The following is a 24,906-nucleotide window of genomic DNA, read 5'->3' on the forward strand; positions in this document are numbered from 1 at the left end:
ACAGGCAACAGGGCTCATTTCAAAACCTCATCAGTCAGCTGCCGTGATCTACAACTGCGATTAGGAAAGCTTGTGTCATGCTGACAGGTGTCTAATTTGGTTACGCCGATCATAAATCTTCAGTTATCTGCGATCACATCGGTAAAACCTCCTATAGGCAATACATTCTTAGAACTGCTTCCCACGTGGCCCTGCACAGGAACCAGTGCTGACTTGATCACTGCATTTATCAGACGGTAACACAATAATCTGCTTGTACCTTGTCTTCCTCCACTAACCATGGCTTGCAACTTGAGTCCTATTCATTTCACTTTATTATCCAAACCCAACCCATTGCAGGTTCTCAACAGTTACAGAAGAAGTAAGATAGAAATTACTAATTATTTTCTTGAATTTTGGGGAGAGATTTTCTTTCTGATACAAAGGCATTCAAACAAATCTCAGAGTGTCTCTATTTCAGTATCAGATTTAAGTATGTACACACTTACACGTGTGTGTGTGTACCACAAAGTGCCTGAACATGGGGGTGTAACCTCTAAGGATATCTATAACCACTTGGTGAATATTCTTTAGTTTCCTGAGATACCCTAACAGTTTTAGAATAAAAGGGAGGGCCGGCGCCGCGGCTCACTAGGCTAATCCTCCGCCTTGCGGCGCCCGAACACCGGGTTCTAGTCCCGGTCGGGGCGCCGGATTCTGTCCCAGTTGCCCCTCTTCCAGGCCAGCTCTCTGCTGTGGCCAGGGAGTGCAGTGGAGGATGGCCCAAGTACTTGGGCCCTGCACCCCATGGGAAACCAGGAGAAACACCTGGCTCCTGCCTTCGGATCAGCACAGTGCCCTGGCCACAGCGCGCCAGCCATGGCGGCTATTGGAGGGTGAACCAACGGCAAAAGGAAGACCTTTCTCTCTGTTTGTCTCTCTCACTGCCCATTCTGCCTGTCAAATAAATAAATAAATAAATAAATAGAATAAAAGGGAGAGATGGGGCTTTTCCAGGCAGGAAAGTCAATGTGAACTGCTGACCACACTCCCTCAAATTGAAAGTCCCTGCTAGAATGACCTCTGCCTTTCTCAACCATTGTGAACAATCCGCTTCTTTCAGAACTCATGGAGACAGCGCCACCTTTGGGTTCTTCAGCGTGGACACTGAGCCGATGGCACTGAGCCCAGCAGTTAAGACGCTAGGCTGGATGCCTCTGCTCAACATCTGGCTCCAGCTTCCTGCAGATGTGCACTCTGAGAGGCAGGGCGATGGCTCCAGCAGCTGGCCCCGCCACCCGTGTGGGAGACCTGGACGCACTCCCCGCTCCTGGCTTCGGCTCAGCCCAACCTAGGCCACAGCAGGCACCTGCAGAGTGAGCCAGTGGATGGGAGCTCTGTCTGTCTCCCTAATAAATAATTTTTTTAAAAGAACAACAACAACAAAAAAGCATTTTCTCTGTATTTTATACCCTTCAATGAAGTTTATTAAAATGTTTTTCAAATACATATTTTGAGAAGCCCAAATCAAAGCCGTGAGATCACAAAGCACTGCCTTCTTGCTGCAAAGCAGGGACCTCATTAGCCTGCACAGAAAACCCAGCAGTCATTCCAAACGTCAACGAGGCTGCCATAAAGACATCATGGAGGCTGGTCCCACAAGGACTCCCCAGGCACCTGGACAGGCTCGGACGCTGGCTTGACCCTCAGGACCTCCGCAAAGCCGTCGCCAAACCAGCAGGTGATGTGCGCGACGTCCACGGTGAAGTAGAAAAGGCGGTCCTGGCAGAGCTTGCGGCGGTACACAGACCGCGGGTCGGCGGCCAGCACGGCCTCGATGGCGCCCCTCGCTTCCTCGGCTGACCGGAAGTATTTAAATGATGCCTGATCCACACCTGCAACGTGAAGAACACAGCCCAATGCTGAGACCACGCAGGTCCAACTCCGTTCCAGCGCACGTGGAATCTGGGCAATTTCACTCGTGTACCCCCGAGTTTTTATTCTACTGAACAAGGAAATCCTGGTCACGTTCTCCCTTAGTCTCCCGGCTGTGAGAAGCAGGCTTTACTTTCTGCCAACCCACACGTCGCTCTTCTGTTCCCAATGTAGACTTCTCGTTTCTTTCTCTGAACGGAGACAAGGAACTACACGACAGACCCAGGATCCTCAGAGAGCCACAAGGAAGGGAACTGAATCTACACAACCCAGAATGCTGGGTGCAGGCAAAGCACCGGGCGTCCCAGCTGCACAGGTACCACTAAGCCCACAAGGCTAAGGGTCCCAGGACAAGAATGAAACAGACACACTGAGCATGCCCAGTGTCATCACTGGGGAGACAGCCATGGGGTTCCACCCAGGTGTGCATTTCAAGAAATACCACTCCTAATCTACTGTAATTTGTTTTAAAAACCAGTATGTACTAAACTTTAAAAGTAACTGTGGGGAGACCGGTGCTGTGGCATAGCAGGTAAAGCTGCCTCCTGCAGTGCTGGCATCCCACAGGGGTGCTGGTTGGAGTCCCGGCTGCTCCACTTCTGATCCAGCTCTCTGCTATGGCCTGGGAGAGCAGCAGAAGATGGCCCAAGTGCTTGGGCCCCTGCGCCCACATAGGACATGCAGAAGAATCTCCTGGCTCCTGGCTTTGGATTGGCCCAGCTCCAGCCATTACAGCCATTTGGGGAGTGGACCAGCAGATGGAAAACCTCTCTCTCTCTGCCTCTGCCTCTGTGTAACTTCGACTTTCAAATAAATAAATAAATCTTTTTAAAAAAAGTAACTATGACCTCATTATTAATAATTACAACAGAATCTTTCCAGATTCAGCTGAAATGCCATTTCCTCCAGGAAGCCTCACCACATTTCCTCCCCACCCCGAGTCAGAACCCCCTCTGTGTCCACAGCACTTGCCCAGGCTGCCACAGTAGCACCAATTCCCTCCCACGTCAATGTCTTTCTCCTCCTCTAGGTTCTGAGCTTCTGGAAGTCATCTTCCAGTTCCCTACAGGTCTCCATCCTGCTCTTTGCTCTCAATCAGTCCCTGTTTTATAACTGCATTGCACAACTGCTCCTTTCTGCCAGTTTTTTTTTTTAAAGAATTATTTTTTATTTCTTTGAAAGACAGAGTTACAGAGAGAGAGGTAGAGCCAGAGAGAGAGAGGTCTTCCATTCCGCTGGTTTACTCCCCCAACGACCGCAACGGCCAGAGCTGAGCTGATCCAAAGCCAGGAGCCAGGAGCTTCTTCCAGGTCTCCCACATGGGTACAGGGATCCAAGACTTGGGCCATCTTCTACTGCTTTCCCAGGCAACAGCAGAGAGCTGGTTTGGAAGAGGAGCAGCCGGGACTCGAACCGGCGCCCACATGGGATGCTGGTGCTTCAGGCCAGGACGTTAACCCATTGCACCACAGTGCCGGCCCCTCTACCAGTTTTAAACCAGTGCAGCATATCTGAAGCACCTCAGACACGCTGTGTTGTAGTCCAAGATGCCACTTCTCCATGTGGGTAGCAGGGACCGAGTGTGGATGTCAAGGGCAGACAAGGCAGCACTCCCATGTTCTGACGCTAGCCTTCCACAGTGGCCTGACTCCTCCCACCAACTGTACAAAGTGATGCAAAGACCTCTGTCAACAAAACTCTCAAAACAAAGAGACCCACATTAAAATCAGAGGCTCTGTTTACAAAAAAAGCCTCAGGAAAGAATGAGAAGCCCAGGGGCCAGAGCTGTGGCATAGCAGGTAAAGCCGGCATCCCATATGGGTGACAGTTCGAGTCCCAGCTGCTCCACTTCTGATCCAGCTCTCTGCTATGGCCTGGGAAAGCAGCTGAAGATGGCCCAAGTGCTTGGGCCCCTGCACCCACATGGGAGACCTGGAAGAAGCTCCAAGCTCCTGGCTTCAGATCAGCCAACTGGGGAGTGAATCAGCGAATGGAAGACCTCTCTCTCTCTCTCTCTCTCTGCTTCTCCTTCTCTCTCTGTGTAACTCTGACTTTCAAATAAATAAATAAATCTTAAAAAAAAAAAAAGTAACTGTGGGGGGCCAGTGCTGTGACGTAGTGGATAAAGCTACCACCTGCAGTGCCTCCATCCAATGTGGGTGCCAGTTTGAGTCCCAGCTGCTCCACTTCCAAACCAGCTCTCTGCTATGGCCCAGGAAAGCAGCAGAGGATGGCCCAAGTCCTTGGGCCCCTGCACCCACATGGGAGACCCGGAAGAAGCTGCTGGCTTCTGGCTCCAGATCGGCATTGCTCCGGCTGTTGAGGCCATTTGGACAATGAACCAGTGGATGAAGATCTCTCTGCCTCTCTGTAACTCTACCTTTCAAATAAATAAATAAACCTTTTTTTTAAAAAAAAGAAGCAGCAGCAGCCCAAGACTTGAGCAGCACACCTTCATGGAGCTGCCCCAGCCGCAGGTACAGGTGCTGCGGGGCACGCTGGCCTACCACGTGCCTCCACCCACAGGAGGGGCTGCAGAGGCAGCCATGTGGGTTGGCTGCAGCCCCGACAGGCAGAGCAGGGAACGCTCCAGGATACTTGTGGCTGTGTCTTGCCCCAACATCTTCCCACCAGGAAGATTCCCTTCAGGTTGAGGTGTTAAATGCCAAACCCCTTCCTGTCTTCTTCATTCTCCCCCTCTGTCTGGGACAGGCTGAGACCCTCTGTCTGTGGCTGCTTAGCTCTGTATTTTCTGGAAACAGAGCGAAAGCCTTCACTGTCTGAACAAGGCCTGCATGCTGCTGGGGTGTGACGTCCAGAAGTCACCTGCGGCCACCTCTGGGCGGCCCTCTGACCTGGACACAGCCTCCTGCTCCCTGGGGATACTGAGATCAAGTCCTTCCGCCTCCCACTTCTCCCAAGATGGAAACGCGAGTCTTTCCCGAGGCCCTCTCCGTGACGGGCAGGCATCTGACCCAGTGGTTAAGAGGCAAACACCCCACATCCGAGTGCCGGGGCTGGTCTCCCACCCAGCTCCAGCTCCTGCCAATGCAGACCCTGGGAGGCTGCGGTCCCTGCCGCCCACATGGGAGATCTACATTACATTCCCAACTCCTGGCTTGGCCCTGGCCCTGCCCATCACAGGCGTTTGGGGAGTGAACCAGTAGATAGGGGAGCACACTCTGTCTTTGCCTCTCAAATTTAATTCAAAAAAATTTCTGTGACCTCATGCTCTCCCTAGAGCCTATGACCTCAGCTCCAGCACTCTGCCCTTGCTCCACTCCGCTCACCTGATCGCACACTCCCCACGGTGCCACGCACTGGCTGTCCTCAGGCTGCCGCTTCCCTGAGCTGGCTGGGCCAGCCTCACTTCCTTTGCCTCTGATCTCAGATGGCTTCTCAATGACTCCCACCCTGGCCACATATGTGAAACTGCAACTCCTCAAGTCCGCCATATTCTCTTTTCCTCTTTTCCTCACGGCCCTCAGAACCTGCCAACGTGATACACAGTGGTTCTGTATGGTTTGTACAGTAATTCACTTACTTACCAGCTTTTAGTTTGTCTCTCTCTGCCCCAACAGAATACAAGCTCTTGAGCGCAGGGATTTTTTTTGTTTGTTTTTTATCTCTTTTGCTCAGTGATATATCCCAAGGGCCTAGAAAAGCTCAGTGTACTCTCGGAGAATGAATGAACAAGAGGGCCAGCACTGTGGTGTAGTAAGTTAAGCCTCTGCCTGCAGTGCCAGTAGCATCCCATATGGGCGCCGGTTCAAGTCTGGCTGCTCCAATTCCAATCCAGCTCCCTGCTAATGCACCTGGGAAGGCAGCAGAGGATGAAGTGCTTGGGCACCCACATGGGAGACCCGGAAGAAGCTCCTGGCTCCTGGCTTTGACCTGATCCAGCCCCGGCTATTGTGGCCATTTGGGAAGTGAACCAGTGGATGGAAAATCAATCAATCTCTTGGCCAGCGCCGCGGCTCACTAGGCTAATCCTCCACCTGCGGCACCGGCACACCGGGTTCTAGTCTCCGTCGGGACGCCAGATTCTGTCCTGGTTGCCCCTCTTCCAGGCCAGCTCTCTGCTGTGGCCAGGGAGTGCAGTGGAGGATGGCCCAAGTGCTTGGGCCCTGCACCCCATGGGAGACCAGGAGAAGCACCTGGCTCCTGCCATCGGATCAGTGCGGTGTGCCGGCCGCGGCGGCCATTGGAGGGTGAACCAACGGCAAAGGAAGACCTTTCGGTCTCTCTCTCTCTCATTGTCCACTCTGCCTGTCCAAAAAAAAAAAAAAAAATCAATCTCTCTCTCTCCCCCCCCCTCTATGCTTCTGCCTTTCAAATAAATAAATAGATCTTAAAAATAAAAAAAAAAATGAACAAAATTCCCTCTTCTGATGGCTACAGTCGCTCCTGAGTGTAACACAAAAGAACAGCTTGTCCCCTTCCTGAATCTGACATCTCGTCCAACTGGGTACTTCTTACAGGCACCACCAGCCCACCTCTTAACAGCCCCTTCCTTCACTCTGGGCTGCCACGTGGGATCTGCCGTGGACTGTGGAAACCAGCTAACGCTCGGTTAGAGCCAAGTATGAGTGCACAGCCGCCACCTAAGAGCCCCACAGCCTCTCATCTACAGAAACATGCGTGTCTCGAGGGCAGGGACTTTGTGGGGCAAGTGCTACACTAAGTGACTCTTCCTCTGTGCCACAGCCTGAGCTGTCAGCTGCCTGAGTGTTAGAATGAAAGGCAACCTCTGCAGTCAGACGGTAAAACATAGCAGAAAGCCCACACACACAGCACACCTGACAACTCCTTCCTAATGCTCTTTGAAAACGCCAAGAACTACTCTAACAGGCACAAGGAGCTTGGGAGGCAGCAGCCATCCTCGGCCAACAATTCCGACCAGTTGTTGAATTCCCCAAATTAGAGCTGTTGTATGATGTTGTTGCCTGGATACTTTATGCTCGTATGTCTCTTGAACACTAGTTGCACTGGGGTGGGCTTTTGGCCTAGCAGTTAAGACACCTACATGCTACATGCTACACGCTACATCCGAGCGCCTGGGTTAGGCACCTTGCTCAGACTCCCAATGCCAGTGTTCTGCCAGTGCAGACCCTGGGAGACAGCCAGTGCTGGCTCAAGAAACTGAGTCCCTGCCGCCCTCGTGGGAGACCTAGATTGAATTCCCAGCTCCTTGTTTTGGCCCCAGCCAGACTTAGCCATCACAGGCATTTGGGGAATGAACCAATGAATGGGAGCTCTGTCTCTCTATCTCTGCCTCCCAAATTATTTTTTAAAAACCAGTCATCCTGACGAACACTGCACACAGCCACTACGTCTCACAATGAAAGCTAAGAAGCGAGGGTACCTGGCTCGCCTGCTGAGCCGAGCTGCGCGAGATCCTTCTCTGCGTGAGGAGTAAACCGGACGTGTAAAGTGGCCGCGGGGGCCTCTCGCACCCAGGCAGGGACCACGCTGCTGCGGGGGGCTCCAGCAGCGGTCCCGGCCGGGCAGGAAGCAGCCCTGGTCCACGCCTCCGCACTGCCTCCCTGCAGGAATGCAGCTCCTTCAGCTCTCCTTAGCCCTGGCTCTGCTCCGTCCTCTGCGAAGTCCTTCCTCAGGCCCCGGGAGCCACTCTGTGCCTCTGCCACACTCGCACTCTGGTCACCCCCCGACTCCAGCCCCAAGCTCCCTGCCAGGTCCATGTGCCTTGCTGGGTCACTGGGTTCCAGGAGGTTTGCTCCTGAAGTCCCGCAGCCAGGGCGTCTGGGTTTCTCCTCAGTGCTCTGGCAGGGCCGCGGGTCCTCGCATGCTGGGAGCTGCCCCCTGGTGCAGCTGTCAGTCTCGCCACCAGCCTGGGACGTGGGCTCTGGTGCACGCTGGTCGTTCTGTGACTCACAGTCCTCTAAAGGTGCTATCAAATTTTGCGGCGAGTCATAATCAGCTATGTAGGGCTTTATGTCTAGGACCGGTGTGCCATGTATCATGTCAATTCCAGAAAGGTATACAGCTCCACCTGGAATGTGAATTTAAAAAAAAAGACTTACGAGGGAAAGGGCAAAGCGCTGGAAAACACAATTATACTCCAGAATCCTGTCTCCACCTCTGTCTCGGATACTGCACTGGGTTTACTCCCATTTCTCTTCTGCACCAGGCTCTTCTCCACCTAGTGCCCACACACAGCTCTCTCTCTGCCTGGATACCCACCTGTCAGCCCCTCCTTTACCTATCAGATGCTCACCTGCGCCTCCAGGCTGTCACGTGACACCTCCTCGACAAAGCCTGTCAGGCTCTTCCTTCCTGCAGGCTCACAGGAGCCACGGGGCTTGGCCAGGGTCTGCCTGGAGCCTCTGTCCTCGACAGTGAGCAGGACTGGACCAGGGGGTGGGGGCTGGCGTTCCAGCTCTCCCAGGCATGGGACGGTTCTCAGTACATATCTGTGGGACCAAGGAGAGGCTCCGCCGAGGCACAGCCTCTAAGGCGGCCCCCGTGATCCCATCCTCCTGGTATCCCTGCCCTCAGACGACCCATCCTCTTGAGCAAGACTTGCTTCTAGCCAACAGAAACTGGGCGGTGAAGTGTGCTGCCCTCTCGGATCCCGTTCAGCTATGAAAGGCCCCTGCTCGCTGGTGCCTCGCTCGAGAGCCGCTCCTTGCACTGGATGAAGAAAGCAGGCATGCTGGGACGGCCTGTGCGGCAGAACCGCAAGCGGCCCTGGGGGGCTGAGGTGGCCGCCAGCCAGCAATTGGTGGGAGGCTGGGGCCTCGGCGCTGCAACTCCAGGGAAGTCAGTTCGGCCAAGAAATATCCCAGTGCTCCAAGCACATCGTACCCAAGTACAGCTTAAACTGCTACGTGTTTGGGAGTCAGTTACATGGCAACAGAAGAAATCCTGTCCACTGAGACGCAACACTTCTGTAGCATGTAAGTGACCATCAGCAAACCTCAAGGGTGGGTCCTCCATGGTCCCGCCCGTCGGTTCCTGCTACTGGAACAGAGTCTGCCAACCTGACCCCTGGGAAATCGGTCAAACCAGAGCTGAAAAACTGCAAGTGATCACATTCTATTCCATCTCCAGTTAAAAAAAAAATGATTGCTGAAAGAACCCGGTTTCAGGGGCCAGCGCTGTGGCAAAGAAGGTAAAGCTGCCGCCTGCAGTGTCAGGATCCCATATGGGCACCAGTTCAAGTCCCGGCTGCTACACTTCTGATTCACCTCCCTGCTAATGTGCCTGGAAAAGCAGTGGAGGATGGCCCAAGTGCTTGGGCCCCTGCACCCATGTAGGAGACCTGGAAGAAGCTCCTGACTCCTGGCTTCAGCCTAACCCAGACCCAGTCATTGTGGCCATTTGGGGGAGTGAACCAGCATATGGAAGATCTCTCTTTCTCTCCTTCTATTTCTGCCTTTCAAACAAATAAATAAATCTTTCAAAAAAGAAAAAAAGAGAGAGAGAGAGAGAGAGAGAGAGAGAGAGAGAGAACCTGGTTTCTAAAACACTCTGAACTGTGAATGGCCTGGAACTTTGGAAAGAGCATTTTTCACGTTCTAAATGATGGATTACACCTAACAGCTACAGGACAAAGACACTGCTGCATAGAGAAAGAATTCACACAGACTCTCATACTTTCTGTATGACTCCTGTGCTATGGTTCTTAGCCTGTCTTTTGTTAAGGGGTGCTGCCTATGACCCTTTGTGATATGATGGCAGGAGAGGCATTGCCCCCTTCTCTGCCTCTGAAAGTATTTATAATGGACTGTTGCCTTGTTCCCTGGCCAATGACCCAATAGAACAGTTATTCCTTTTTTGATCTTTTTTTCACCCTCATCTCTTTTTCTTTCTTTCCTTTTTTTAAGATTTATTTGATTTGATTTGATCCTCCATCTGCTGGTTCATTCCCCAGATGACAGTAATGGTCAGGGCTGGGCCAGGCTGAAGTCAGGAGCCAGGAGATTCTTCCAGGTCTCCAAGCTGAGTGGGAGGGGCCCAGGCACTTGGGCCATCTTCTGCTTTCTCAGGTACATTAGCAGGGAGCTAGATTGGAAGTGGAGCAGCCAGGACACAAAGCAGCACCCGTATGGGATGCTGGCAGCAGCTTTACCCACTATGCCACAACACCAGCTCCATCACCTTAACCTCTCTGAATGTCATTTTAGATTGTACACCAGGGGAGACAGCAGCTTTCGAAAAAACAGCTGACCAGCTTGAGAGTGAAGACACAAGTTCTTTTTCTAAAAGGAGTGAGCTAGGTTGTGAGTTACAAACCTGCTAAATTAAACTCTTCCTTAGAATAGCAAAAAGAATTAGAGAGATTGCCCAGAATTGGAAGAGGAAACAGTGACCATCCCATTTTTATTCTATTTTAATAGAAGAGAAGAGGTCAGGCCAGGCCCTAAGGAAGCCGTGGGGCACCCAGCTAGAGCGGCTATAGTCACGGGGCGCTGGCTTCCACCTCGGGCCGTGCAACCCCAGGGACTCTCCGATGATCCTTTGCCTCTGGTAACTGCTGCTGTCTCTGCATGCTGCATGCAGCTAAGTCAGATCAGGAGAGTTTGTATGAGGGAAACATCTAGAAGAGAGGTTGCACACTGGAGGCCTGTCAGCTTCCTGACGCCCGCCACAAGACAAAACTACAACAACAAGGAGTTCGTGGGATCCGGAGTCAGACAGCCGCCTGGCTGGAAGCTACCAGGCGAGTTATTCAGTGTCAAAGAGCCTCAGCTCGCTCATCCATGAAAGGCCTTTGCTACTCTCTTGGACCCCCAGGGCCTCTGTGAGATGATGCCCAGGAACACTCTTTACCGATGGCCAAGCACCAGACAGGCACCTGCTCGTGCTGTAGGGCTTACAGGGCAATCGCATCTACAGTGCTGTTAGGTTTGCCCTTTAACCTCTCCCATATGTATTTCAAGCCTTTAGCACACCATTTTTCTTTTTAATTTACTTATTTGAGAGGCAGAGGGAGGGGGAGAGACAGACTAGGGAGTGCCCCCATCTACTGGTTCACTCCCCAAATGCCCACAACAGCTCTGGGTTAAGCTGGAAGCCAAAACCACAATCCAGGTCTCCTTCAAGAGGGATAAGGGTCCAGACCTTGAGCCAGGGTCTGTATTGGTAGGAGGCCGGAGTCAGGAGCTAGAGCCACAAACTGAACCCGAGCACCTTCATGTGGGATGCTGGCATCAACCCCTAAGCTAAACACCTGCCCAAGAACACAGATTTTTATCTGACTTGTTGACACTCCTATCTCCAGCATAGAGCACAATGCCTGGTACAAACTCAGTACAAGGAAACAGGCGTGGGCTGCATGATCATAAACAGCACTGCAATCCAAATTGTTACATCATCACAAATCAATAAAACTCAAGATGGGGTGGCTAATGATTTTTACTGGAAAACCTACCTAAAATCTACTCAGCTGTGTACAATCTGGTGGAAGAGTCCAAGTTCTGGGGAAGAATAAACAAAATAACCATTTGCATCTATTTAGTGCCCAATGGCCTGAACAGCACTCTTAGAGACTTTGTCTCTTAAGAGCCTCAAAAAGGGGCCGGAGTTGTAGAGCAGCAGGGTAAGCCACACCCGTGATGCCAATATCCTATGGAGTCCCGGCTGCTCCACTTTTGATTGAGCTCACTGCTAATGGCCTGGGTAAGCAGCAGAAGATGGTCTGAATACTTGGGCCCCTGCCATCCACTTGGAAGATCCAGATGGAGCCCCTGGCTCCTGGCTTCAGCCTGGCCCTGCCCCAGCTGTTGCAGCCATTTGGGAAGTGAAGATGGCTCTCTCTGTAACTCTGCCTTTCAAATAAATAATAACTAACATCTTTAAATATATAGAGAGAGGTCGGCACTCTGGCATTGCTGGTAAAGCCGCTGCCTGCAGTGCCAGCATCCCAGCTGCTCCATTTCCAATCCAGCTCTCTCAGCTGCTCCACTTCTAACCTAGCTCTCTGCTACAGCCTGGGAAAGCAGCAGAAGATGGCCCAAGTTCTTGGGCCCCTACACCCATGTGGGAGACCCAGAAGAAGCTGCTGACTTCGAAAGAGCCCAGCTCTGGCCATTGTGCCCATTTAGGGAGTGAACCAGCAGATGGAAGACTTCTCTCTCTCTTTCTCTCTCTCTCTCTCTCTCTGCCTCTCTGTAATTCTGCCTTTCAAATAAACAAATAAGTTATATATATACATATACATATATACATATACATATATATTTATATATAAATGAGGGGCCAGCATTGCAGCATAGTGGGTAAAGCTGTTGCCTATGACACTGGCATCCCATATGGGAGCCAGTCCTGGCTGTTCCACTTCCAACCCAGCTCCCTGATAATGGCCTGGGAAATGCAGATGACCCAAGTGCTGGCCATTACAGCCATCTGAGGAGTGAACCAACAAGGACAGAAGCTTGCTGTGTGTGTGTGTGTGCTCCTCTCTGTAACTCTGATTTTCAAATAAAATCAACAAATCTTTAAATATATATATATCCACAAAAACCAGTCCCTTGCAGCCACAGAGAGCAGGTCATTGTCCTTTGACCCTCTACAAACCATCAAGCTGAAGCCTGGCGTGGCGTCCTGACTCCCGATCTATCTGCTGTCTCGCCTTCTGCCTCTCTATCAAATGGACTTACTGGGTAAGAGTGAGCCAAGAATGGAAAGCTTTCTGAAACGGTGTCACTGGGTCATACGTGGACACACAGTGACAGCCCATACAGTATTCCTCTCGGCTACTCAGGGTCTGACAACACGTTTGATCCTTTAGAGCACCCGTCCCAGAGCCCTGCTCGCAGCACAGCTGCTGGCTGGCCCCTGGTTCCTCAAGCCTGCAGGGAGAAGCGAGGCTCCACCACTCCATGCACCCACAATGGACACATGGATGCCACCTAAGTGTCTGAGTATTTCTTAATCGTTTTACATTTACTGCATCCCAAGCCAGAGACAATTCAGTTTCCAGCTCAATGATTCTACAATCTGGGAGTTATTTAAATAACAATAGCTTTCCATACACACAATGGGATACACAAGCTCTAGCACCCTCTGAGAGCTCAAAGTGCTTTCCCGCAAACACTCCTCCAATCGTTCTATTTTCCTCGGCGTCTGGCGGTTCTCAGGAGTAACCGGCACCGGCGGGTGCTTGGCTAAGTAACAGCCCTGGTGAATGCTATGTCGAGTTTATCAGACTTTGGGGTAGAGAATTCAAAGAAAAGTAAAAATAGAAAGGAAATGGTTACCTTCCACCTTGTCCAGCTTGGCCAGCGTCAGTCCAATCGCGTTGGGACGATGCGGGCTCCTGGTGGAGAAAACCCCAGTCTTCGCCCCATTCAGCCGTGGGGGCTGCACTTTTGCCTTACAGCTCAAGTGACCATTTTTGTGAAAAACAAACAAAATCCTGTTGAAAATAAGCAAAAGCGCTGAGAAAATAGCACGAGTTATTTCTAAACACAATGACTTGAGGGGTAACAATGGAATTCCCCCACAAATGAACACTGGGAATGTTTTAAGTGGTCTTCAGTAGCAACCGGCTGTCCTCCTTGAAGGAAGACAGAATCCACACCTGCTCTGCACAGGACACAACGGCTGGCACACGGCAGCAACCCAACAGGCCTGCCACTTGCCCAGCAGCAGGCCACACAAGTTCATAGTCACGGAATCCCAACTTCTCCCCCATGTCAGGGATGAGGAAATTGAGGCGCTGGAATGTTAGACAACCTTGACTGAGTCTTCCCAGACAAGATACAAAACCAAGGACCCAGAAAGAAAAATAGCAACAGATCTAAATTCATGAATTCATTTCATTTTTTTTTTAAAGATTTTATTTATTTATTTGAGAGGTAGAGTTACAGACAGTGAGAGGGAGAGACAGAGAGAAAGGTCTTCTCTCTGTTGGTTCACTCCCCAAATGGCAGCAACGGTCAGAGCTGTGCTGATCCAAAGCCAGGAGCCAGGTGCTTCTCCTGGTCTCCCATGCGGGTGCAGGGCCCAAGCACTTGGGCCACCCTTCACTGCCTTCCCAGGCCACAGCAGAGAGCTGGATGGGAAGAGGAGCAGCCGGGACTAGAACCAGCGGCCATATGGGATGCCGGCGCCACAGGCGGAGGATTAACCTATTGCACCATGGTGCTGGCCCTGAAATCATTCCGTTTTTTTTTCAAAGATGTATTTATTTATTTGAAATTATAGAGAGAGTTATAGAGAGAGGGGGAGACAGAGGAGAGAGAGAGATCTTCCATCTACTGGTTCACTCCCCAAATGGCCACAACAGCCAGGACTGGGCCAGGAAGAAGCCAGGAACCTGAAACTCTTGGGTTCTCCCAGGTGGGTGCAGTGGCCCAAGCACTTGGGCCATCCTCTGCTGCTTTCCCAGGCTCAGTAGCAGGGAGCTGGATCAGAAGTGGAACAGCTGAGACTCTAACTGGTGCCCACATGGGATGCCAGCGCTGCAGGCACCAACTTTACCTGCTATGTCACAGTGCTGCTCACACTGCGCGACAGCACTGGCCCCCCCGTCATTCCATTTTTGCACTACAAAGTATCAGCCTGAAAGAAAAGGCTTGCTACATCTATGATAGACGATGGATTACCATGAGTGCTGCATAAATTGCTCCTAAAAGTCACTAGGTAAGGACAACCCATCACAGGTCACTGAGCTGTGAACACACAGACAATTCACAAAAGAACTGCAGCAGCTAAGAGCCACACAAAAGGAAGCTGAACCTCATTAATGACTAACAAATTAAACTAAAAAATACAATGCGTATTCTCCAGGCAAAAATATAAAAACTTGCTAACCAATGTTTGTGGGAGGGTGTGTGGAAAGGTCATTTGTATGTAATGTTAAAATACAGGTTGATTAATTTTTGAAGATTTATTTATTTATTTGAAAGGTAGAGTTACAGAAAGAGAGAGAGAGAGAGGGATGAAGTGAAACTCAGAGATCCATCTCCCACCTGCTGATTCACTCCCCAGAAGGCCGCAATGGCCAAGGCTCAGCAAAGGCCAAAGCCAGGAGCCAAGAATTCCATCTGGGTCTCCCAGGTGGGTGGCAGAGGACCATGCACTTGGGCCATCTTCCGCTGCTTTCCCAGATGCACTAGCTGGATCAGAACTGGAGCAGCAGGGACTAGAACCAGCACCCATATGGGATGCTAGAATTGCAGGAGGTGGCTTAACTGACTGTGCCACAACATTGCCCCCAAATTGGCTAATTTTAGAGGTCAATTTGGTAGTAGCTTTCCAAAATTATGCATACCCTATGGCCCAATATATCCATTCCTGACAACCTGTCCATAAAAATGTAAAAGTATGGGTGGGCATTTGGTACAGCCATATTAGAGTGCCTGGTTCCAGTCCCAGCAACTCTGCTTCCAATGCAGCTTCCTGTTAATGCCCACTGGGGAGGTGGCAGGTGATGGCTCAAGTACCTGGGTCCCTGCTGCCCACGTGGGAGACCCAGACTGAGTTCCAGGCTCCTGATTTCAGCCTGGCCCAGCCCTGGACATTGCAGGTGTTGGCGAATGAACCAGTAAATGGAAGATCCCCCTCCACCTGTGTCTGTCTTTCAACTACAATGAAAATAAATTAAAAAGTTTAAGAACTATATCGGGGCTGGCGCTGTGGCATAGCAGCTAAAGCTAGCACCTTCAGCCTGGCAACCCATATGGGTGCCAGTTCGAGTCCCAGCTGCTCCACTTCCAATCCATCTCCCTGCTAAGGTGCTTGGGAAAACAGACTCGGGTGTTTAGGCCCCTACACCCATGTGGGAGACCCAGATGAAGCTCATGGCTCCTGGTTTTGGCCTGGCTCAGGCCTTGCCATTAAGGTCATCTGAGGAGTGAATCAGTGGATGGAAGATCTCTCTCCTTCTCTGTTTCTCCCTCTCTATAACTCTGCCTTTCAAATAAATTTTTTTTAAAAAAAGGAGGGGCTGGCACTGTAGCATAGTGGGCTAGGCCTCTGCCTGCAGCACCGGCATCTCATATTGGTGCCGGTTCAAGTCCTGGCTGCCCCTCTTTGGATCAAATTCTCTGCTTATGGCCTGGGAAAGCAGTAGAAGGTGGTCCAAGTGCTTGGGCCCCTGTACCCACCTGGGAGACTTGGAAGATGCTCCTGACTCCTGGCTTTGGATTGGCTCAGCTCCAACCGTTTGGGCCATTTGAGGGGTGAACCAGCAGATGGAAGACCTTTCTCACTATCTCTCCCTCTCTTTGTCTGTAACTTATCTTCCAAATTAATTAATTAATTTTTTTAAAAAAAGGCAACGCTTTTTTTAAAAAAAACAGGTCAACAGGGGCCAGCGCTGTGGCATAGCAGGTTAAGCCTCCACCTGCAGTGCATCGGTTAAAGTCTGGCTGCTCCACTTCTGAGCCAGCTCCCTGCTATGGCCTGGGAAAGCAGTAGAAGATGACCCAAGTGCTTGGGTTCCTGCACCCACATGAGAGACCCAGAAGAAGCTCCTGGTTCCTGGCTTCTGGCTTCAGCCTGGCCCAGCCCTGCCATTGTGGCCATTTGAGGAGTGAACCTGGGGTGGAAGATCTCTTTCTCTGTCTTTCCTTCTCTCTTTGTAACTCTGCCTTTCAAATAAAGAAAATAAATTTAAAAAATAAAAAACAGGTCAACCCACATGTATTGACATAAAAGTTCTGCATGATACATACTATTAATGAAGAAAACATATTCCATTCTTAAGAATATGTGTGTATTCATACTTCTATGTGTATTTAAAAAGAAAAAAAAAAAAGGGAAAAGAGTGTTGGAGAAAGAAGGCAAGAGAGAGAAAACAAACAAGAAAACAAAGAATAAAAACCTGTTTAGGCCGGCGCCGTAGCTCACTAGGCTAATCCTCTGCCTAGCGGCGCCAGCACACCAGGTTCTAGTCCCAGTTGGGGCACCAGATTCTGTCCCCGTTGCCCCTCTTCCAGGCCAGCTCTCTGCTGTGGCCCCGGAGTGCAGCAGAGGATGGCCCAAGTGCTTGGGCCCTGCACCCCATGGGAGACCAGGAGAAGCACCTGGCTCCTGCCTTCGGATCAGCACGGCATGCCGGCCGCAGCGCGCCGTCCGCGGCAGCATTAGAGGGTGAACCAATGGCAAAGGAAGACCTTTCTCTCTGTCTCTCTCTCTCACTGTCCACTCTGCCTGTCAAAAAAAAAAAAAAAAAAAAAAAAAAAAAAAAAAACCTCTTTACATACTTCTGAATCCATTTTTTACATCAACAATGTCTTTACTTTACAGAATTCAACCAAAATCATACCAGCTAGGTCAGAATACCTATGTTTTTCCAATCTACTTATGTCTCTAAATTAACAGAAAACACCCTATTTCAGAATAAACACTAAAAGTGAGGTATCCAAGAGCTAACTTACAGCAGTTCTGACTGCTGACATTGAAGTTGAGGAGGACAGATGGAGACAGGATTCCAAGGGACGCCAGTGTAACAGCGGCCCAAGGGCAGCTAACACTTTACTGAAAATGTCTAGGTTCCTAGGGTCTCCTGTCTTCTAGGAAGAGTAGACTTAATCCTCATGGGTCTGGGGCAGGGCCTGCAAGCATTCTCAGTGAAGGATCAGACAGTCGCTATCTAGCATCTGCAGGCCCGCCAGTCACTGTTCCAATTACTCAACTCTGCCTGTGTGGCGGCACCAAAGCAGCCAGGGACAAGACAAAGGAAGGGGCAGTAAGCCCCTGTGCTCCAGTAAACCTGATTTACAGCACAGGCACTCAGCCACATTTGCTCTCTGGGCCTCGTTTGATGGTTCCTGGTCTGCAGGGCACTGGGATGACCCACCGGCAGAGACAGGGCCAGTTCCAGCTGCACAGCCTCATCACAATTACAACCAAGTCTAAATGAAACACGCCCCATCCACGGATCCCAAGCTTCCTTGAGGGTCTCCAAAGTATGCAATCACACACACAAATACGGCACGGAAATCCCACACGATAGACAAGGGTGGCCTGGACGCAGACTCCAAGGTTGCTGTCAACTGAAGTACTTTATTAGGGGCAAGTTCTGGTCCGAAACATCTTACCAAACATGAGAAAAGTGCTCTAGGCCCATCAAGGAGTGCTCAGGATTGTTGAAGACACTCTTTCTGATCTTCAGGCAGGCCCGTGAATGGCTGCAAATGGATGGCTGCCTTGGAGTACCATTCTTGGCCAAGAAACAGGATTCCAAGTAGCCTATTGGCTCAGTTAAAAGATTCCCTACAGAAGAAAATTAGGGAAGGAATCATTAGTAGAAAGGTCAAAGACACAAGAAAACATGTTTTCTCTCTGCACAGTTGTAAAGACTACCAGGTATTATGCAACTATTAAAAGTGCTTATTTTGGGACCAGTGTTATAGCACAACAGCTTAAGCCACCACCTGTAGCACTGGCATCCCATATGGGTGCCTGTTCAAGTCCTGGCTGCTCCACTTTCGATCCAGCCCCTGCTAATGCACCAGGGAAGGCAGCAGAAGATGGCCCAAGTGCTTGGGCCCCTACACCCACACTGAAGACCCAGATGGAGTTCCAGGCTCCTGGCTTTGACCTGCACCAGCCCTGGCCATTGTGGCCATTTGGGGCATGAACCAGCAGATGGAAGATCTCTCTCTCTCTCCCTCTAGCTCCACATTTCATACGTGGAGTTTCAAAGTAAACCTTTTTATTTTAAAAAAGTGATTAATTTATAGTGTTCATGAATACGTAAAAGTATCCTCATCATTACAGACACATGGTTACATCCCTCTAGATGACTCAGAAAGAATAATGGGAAGGAAACGGGAAGGAAGAGGAACGGCAGAGGGGAGGGAACATTTAAAAGGACCTACCATGACTACAATTGAACTTCACGCTGCGATTACCAAGCTATGTCACTTTGGCCAAAGCCAAGACAAAGTACACAAAACTAAAAGACAAACGTCATGGCATTCACAGGGCACAAGCTGTTTGGATGAAGTACGAAGTATGAGACAGAAAACAATGAAGGTCAGGAGGAGACAACGGCTGGATACAAGTAAACGGATGTTTCCAATAGGAAGCCGCAGGACATATGAAATACACCACGCTGAGCAACAAAGGGGGTTCCAGGAGCTCACTGCTAAAACATCCAGAGGCAGGACACATGCCAGGTCAGGCTACGTGCAGGAGCGCTCTGCTCTCGGGATGTACACTCCACGTGGGCATGAGCTTTTGTCTTGCTTACTGCTCTAGTCCCATTGTCTAGTGCCCTGCCTCTAAGTAGTAACATTCTGTATGTTGCTTGGGGAGAGGGGAGTATGTAACGCTAACTGATTACAGAACAGTATGGACAGCCTCATCTCAGTTATGAAAATGTGTTTATATATTTTCCTAAGTTATGTATATACGTATGTCCAAAAGCTACCTGGAAGAACATTTATCAACCTTTTTGCAATTAGGGGCCAGCGTTGTGGCTCAGTGGGTTAAGCTGCTGCCTGTGACACTGGTATCCCAAATGGGTGCTGATTTGAGTCCCAGCTGCTCTATTTCTGATCCAGCTCCCTGCTAATGAGCCTGGAAAATATGCAGAAGATGGCCCAAGTACTTAGGCTTGTGCCACCCACAGGAGAGACTCAGATGGAGTTCCGGGCTCCTGGTTTTGTCCGAGCCCAGCCCTGGCCATTGCAGCCATTTGGGGAGTGAACCAGCAGATGGATGATCTCTCTCTCTCTCTCTCTCTTTCCCTCTCCCCCTCCAACTCTGCCTTCAAATAAATAAATAAATAAATCTTTATTAAAAAGTTTTTGTGATAAACAAAATCAGTAAAAAACAAAACAAAAAAACCCACAACCAGTAATGCCTTTCTAGTAAGTTTCAAGCCCAAGTTCTCCATGACTTCCATTTTCAATTTATAATTTTGTTCACATTTCATGACAGTTTCACTAACTTCTTTTAAGAGATAATATACATTTGGCCGAACATTGTGGCACAGCAGGTTAAAGCCCTAGCTTGCAGCGCCAGCATCCCACATGGGCACTAGTTCAAGTCCCGGCTGCTCCACTTCTGATCCAGCTCCCTGCTAATGTGCACGAGAAAGGAATTGAGGAAGGCCCAAGCACTTGGGCCCCTGCACCCACATAGGAGACCTGGAAGAAGCTCCTGGCTCCTGGTTTCAGCCTGGCCCAGCCCTAGACATTGCGGCCATTTGGGGAGTGAACCAACAGATGGAAGACTGCTTTCTCTCTCTCTGTCTCCACCTCTCTCTGTAACTCTGCCTTTCAAATAAATAAAATAAATCTTAGAAAAGATGATACACATTCTAAACCTTCATTTTCTTTCTATTTTCTATTCAATCTATCAGCACAAGCAGTAGGACTTGTCAGTCTGGGGCTGTCCCTCACACTACCTCTCATTGGTTTACACAGTATTATTTGATACATATAACATGTCAGGGGTTAGTGGTTGGCAAAGTCATTAAGATGCTGCTTGGGAGGCTCACACCCTGTATCAGAGCACCTGGGTTCCAGCCCCAGCTCCAGTCACATTTCCAGCCTCCTGCTAACACACACTGACTGGGACGCAGCAGGACACGGCGCAACCACTCAGCTCCCCGCCACTCACATGGGAGACCTGAACTGAGTTCCCCACTCCTGGCTTCAGCCTGGCCCAGCTCTGGCTGTTGCAGGATTTGAGGAGTGAATTAGTGCATGGGAGATCCCTCTGTGTCTGCCTATCTGTTTCTCTGCCTTCCAAATAAAAAAAAATTTAAGATTTATTTATTGAAAGGCAGAGTTAGACAGAGAGAGAGAAAGAGGGAGGGAGGGAGGGAGGGAGGGAGGGAGGGAGAAGGAGAGACAGAGAGATCTTCCATCCTCTGGTTCACTCCCCAATTGACTATAACAGCCAGAGCTGTGCCAATCCGAAGCCAGATGCCAGGTGCCTCTTCCAGGTCTCCCACATGGGTGCCATCTTCGACTGCTTTCCCAGGCCATAGCAGAGAGCTTGATTGCAAGTGGAGCAGCCGGGACTCGAACCGGCACCCATATGGGATGCCAGCGCTGCAGGCGGTAGCTTCACCCACTACACCACAGCGCCGGCCCCTCCAAATAAAATTTTTAACAATTTAAAGATTACATGAAGGGCTGGTGTTGTAGTGTAGCGGGTAAAGCCGCCACCTGCAATGCCAGAAAGCCATATGGGCACTGGTTTGAGTCCCAGATGCTCCACTTCAGATCTAGCTCTCTGCTATGGCCTGGGAAACTGTGGAAGATGGCTCAAGTACCCACGTGGGAGACCTGGAAGAAGCTCTCGGCTCCAGGTTTCGGATCGGCACAGCTCTGGCCGTTGCAGCCATTTGGGGAGTGAACCAGTACATGGAAGACCTCTCTCTTTCCCTCTCTCTTCCTCTGTATCTACCTCTCTCTGTAACTCTGCCTGTCAAATAAATAAAATATTTAAAAAAAAAGATCCCCCTCCCCCCAAAAAAAAGAACCTGAGAAAGACAACACTGGGATGACAATGAACTGGAAGCAAACTCAGGAGCTACTCTGTAGGACTTCCTCCTCCTGGGTCCCTCTGAAATGTAGGGACCACTCCCAAAATACCAACCATCCACATTCTAGCAAGTCTGAATGCTTCTGGAACCTAACTCTGTTCTCTGTGCACTCCTTTTTGGAATAATACATGCTTTGAAATATAAGTGCCCAATAATTTTCAAATATGTATCTTACTCTTTGCAGTAGAAACTTGATACTGTCCACCCAGAATTTCTACCTTCCTTCTCTTGCCTTCTGTCTCAAAAAAACCAACCAAACAAAAAACAGCAAGCCCCTAAAATTTGGTAAGTCCTGTGCTAAGTGCTCAAGCCCGAGAGATAAACAAGAACCAGCTCCTCCACTCAAGGGCTTCCAGTGTCCTGAGAGACGGACAGGAAGTGGACAGGCCTCGCAAAGGTCTCCTGTGTGAGAGCGGAGGTGCCAGGGCAGCAGCAGCAGGAGAATCTCATGGAAAGAGGGAGTGGGGGGCTAGGGGGTTGGGTGTGGTAACAGATAAAGGACTGCAAACCTAGGGCCACCCACACTGTGTGACCCCGGGCAAAGCTAGCTTCTCTCTCTGAATCTTGGTTTCCTCATCCATGAAGCAAGGAAAATGATACCCACCTTGGAAACTTGTAAGAGTATGAATAAAATATGTGAGCATCCAAGACTCTTACAATAGAAGGTGCTCAGCAAGGACAGGTTTCTGAAGTTTTTGTTCAGGCTTTTCCCCATTTTTAACTACACTAACTAAGTAATAAAAAGCTGGCAGGACTGGCCCTGTGGTGTAGCGAGTAAAGCCGCCGCCGCCTGCAGTGACAGCATCCCATCCATATGGGCACCGGTGCAAGTCCTGGCTGCTCCACTTCTGATCCAGCTCTCTGCTGTGGCCTGGGAAAGCAGCAGAAGATAGCCCAAGTCCTTGGGACCATGTACCCATGTGGGAGACACGGAAGAAGCTCCTGGCTTCTGATCAGTCCAGCTCTGGCTGTTACAGCCATTTGGGGAGTGAACCAGAAGATAGAAGACTTCTCTCTCTCTCTCTCTCTCTCCAACTCTGCCTTTCAAATAAATAAATAAAATCTTCGAAAAAAATTTAATTTCTAAAAAAAAAATAAAAGCCAGCAAGTTACGAATCCAGAGTTGTATGCACACAGGCTTACCTACCCATCTTGCTCTGAAAGTCCCAGTCCTTCTCAGTTCTGTCGGGGCTATTCAATATTTCACTGCCCAGCTTCAGGTCAAAACACACCAGACCAATCCTCAAACCTCCTAGTCTTCATGCTACTGTCCACCTTTAAACTTTCCATGTCACAACTACTGGCGTGGTTTCCAAGGTGCTCCAGAATCCAAAAGGATTCACCCTCCTATTCCACCCAACACTTGAGACTTCTGGCTCCCCAACACTCTGCAGAACTCTGAGCCCTGGCTTCAGCTCTCTCCTGCCTGTCAAAATATTATACTTGTAAGCTGGCAGCAAGCAAGCGTTTTATTTTTTTACTTTATTTTTTGAAAGGCAGAGATACAGAGAGGCAGAGAGAGAGAGGGGTCTTCTATCTGCTGGTTCACTTCCCACATGGCCGCAGCAGCTGGAGCTGGGTCAATCCGAAACCAGGAACCAGGAGCTTCTTCTGGGTCTCCCATGCAGGTGCAGGGGCCCAAGGACTTGGGCCGTCTTCTACTGCTTTCCCAGGCCATAGCAGAGAGCTGGATCAGAAATGGAGCAGCTGGGACTTGAACCGGAGCCCATAAAAAATGCCAGCATTGCAGGTGGCAGCTTTACCCGCTGTGCCACTGCACCCACCCCACACGCAACCATTTTTTAAAATGAGCCCAACACTGACCAGATAATAGCACTTCAACAAAATGCAGCTTAGGTTCCAACACTCAGTGCACACACAGAGATTTCAGTTTCAAGAACATTTAAAACACTGAAAATTGTCCATAACCTAAATGTCCAACAGGACATAAGCTAAATTACAGGCCCATTTCTAAAGCAAAACAACATGCAAGCCCGTAAAATTAATTGCCATGTAAAGAAATGAGGAGGCCGGCGCTGTGGCTCAGCGGGTTACCGCCCTGGCCGGAAGCGCCGGTATCCCATATGGGTTCCAGTTCTAGTCCCGGCTGCTCCACTTCTGATCCAGCTCTCTGCTGTGGCCTGAGAAAGCAGCAGAAGATGGCCCAAGTCCTTGGGCCCCTGCACCTGCTTGGGAGACCCAGAAAAAGCTCCTGGCTCCTGGCTCCAGATCAGCGCAGCTCCCACAGTTGTGGACAACTGGGGAGTGAACCATCAGATGGAAGGCCTCTCTCTCTTTCTTGGCCTCTCCTCTCTCTGTATAACTCTTTCAAGTAAATAAATAAATCTTAAAAAAATATATATGAAATTTAGATTTAAGAAAATAAACGGTGGAGTGACATATCACCTGTTTCTAGTCTGCATACAATGAAACAAACATGACAAGCAGACACCAAGATTTTAACAGCGTTCTTTTCTGGGTGAGGGCAGGCTATTTTTATTTTCTTCCATTTGTGTCCTCTAGTTTCTGTTCTCTCTATAAAGAGGCGGAAACAAGCAAAACTCATGCCTATCTTCCAAGGTCCAGTTCCAACTCACAGCCTCTCTCCACACATCACGGGGCATTTATTATTAACTCCTAATCGGCCAGCTGTACACAGAAGTCGTCTACAGCAGGAAAGCACTCCCTAAGAGAGCTCACTACATCGCACGCGGCCGTCAAAGCCAACAGCCAGGACCAGGCAGCCAGTACGCGCGCGTGTTCTTCCACCGAGACCCGAAAACGCGCGATGACGCCATCACGCTCGCCTCAACTCGTCACGTGGTGGCCGCAGCACGTGACTGCGCCTTTGCCCGAAGTAGGGGAATGACGCATGTCGGTGCAAGACCTTGCATCGCACACCCCTCTCAGCAATGAAGTCGCCTGCCTGGACCTAGGCCTTCCCTCCAAGCGGCACTGCTAGGTTCTGACACGTTACCTCTCTCTAGGGCGGGCTTCACGCACCCGCACAGGGTCGCTGTACGCCCAGGCCCTGGCTCCTCCTCGCCGCGCATGGCTACTGATGGCGGAGGCGGGGTGCCCACCCGACGCGCCAAAGCTTCCGCTTCCGCTCTCCGGGTCTGGCGCCTGCGCAGTAGCGGCGCCCGCCGGGTGGCGCAGGAGCAGTGCAGGCGCCGGGAGGGGGCGCGCGCTGTGGGCGGCGTCGCGGACCGCCGGCGATACTGGCGGCCCCGAGAGCCTTTCGCTTGCGTTTTATTTTTCAGACCCACGTCTCGCACTCCGCTGCGGTCACGTCCTCTCGGGGAATCCTGGCTCTGAGTTCCCGCGCTTTCCGGGGTCGGGGGGCGGCGCAAAGATGGCTCTCTGGAAACAGTCACGGGCAACCCACATGTTCAATGAATGACCCTAATGGTTAGAGAAAATTCTGTGTGTAGATACCACATAGCAGAAGGACCAGATGTTATGAAATATAATAATTCTCCTTGGGTGGTGGGAATACAGAGATGATT

At 50.4% G+C, this 24,906-nt stretch overlaps 1 protein-coding gene across 4 annotated transcripts; it reads right to left on the reverse strand.

Moving 5' to 3' along the window:
* Positions 1–1,432: 1,432 nt before the first annotated feature.
* TRMO (tRNA methyltransferase O) lies at positions 1,433–24,534 on the reverse strand. Of its 4 annotated transcripts, none has more exons than XM_008263070.4 (5): positions 24,375–24,534; positions 17,931–18,105; positions 13,140–13,297; positions 7,280–7,927; positions 1,433–1,874 (listed from the first exon to the last, which is right to left on the reverse strand). In XM_008263070.4, the coding sequence occupies exons 1-5, from the start codon at positions 24,448–24,450 to the stop codon at positions 1,621–1,623; spliced, it is 1,311 nt and encodes a 436-aa protein (XP_008261292.3). In that variant the 5' UTR covers positions 24,451–24,534; the 3' UTR covers positions 1,433–1,620. The 4 variants fall into 4 exon arrangements, with proteins under 4 accessions (XP_008261292.3, XP_051699770.2, XP_051699777.2 ...); XM_051843810.2 differs by lacking the exon at positions 24,375–24,534 and adding an exon at positions 23,804–24,285; XM_051843817.2 differs by lacking the exon at positions 24,375–24,534 and adding an exon at positions 22,545–22,841.
* Between the last annotated feature and the right edge of the window lie 372 nt (positions 24,535–24,906).

This window comes from Oryctolagus cuniculus, chromosome 1 (assembly GCF_964237555.1).
Source record: "Oryctolagus cuniculus chromosome 1, mOryCun1.1, whole genome shotgun sequence".
Classification (NCBI taxonomy): Eukaryota; Metazoa; Chordata; class Mammalia; order Lagomorpha; family Leporidae; genus Oryctolagus; species Oryctolagus cuniculus.

What these genes read in the sequence shown, in the direction of transcription:
- TRMO (XM_051843810.2), bottom strand. Translation starts at nt 23,963, where the DNA reads ATGAGTTTTGCTTGTTTCCGCCTCTTTATAGAGAGAACAGAAACTAGA. An exon ending in CAAGCTGGACAAGGTGGAAG is followed by an intron (nt 7,928 to 13,139) that starts GTAACCATTTCC and finishes TTCACATTCCAG; the next exon opens with GTGGAGCTGTATACCTTTCT. An exon ending in CGGCTCAGCAGGCGAGCCAG is followed by an intron (nt 1,875 to 7,279) that starts GTACCCTCGCTT and finishes TTCACGTTGCAG; the next exon opens with GTGTGGATCAGGCATCATTT.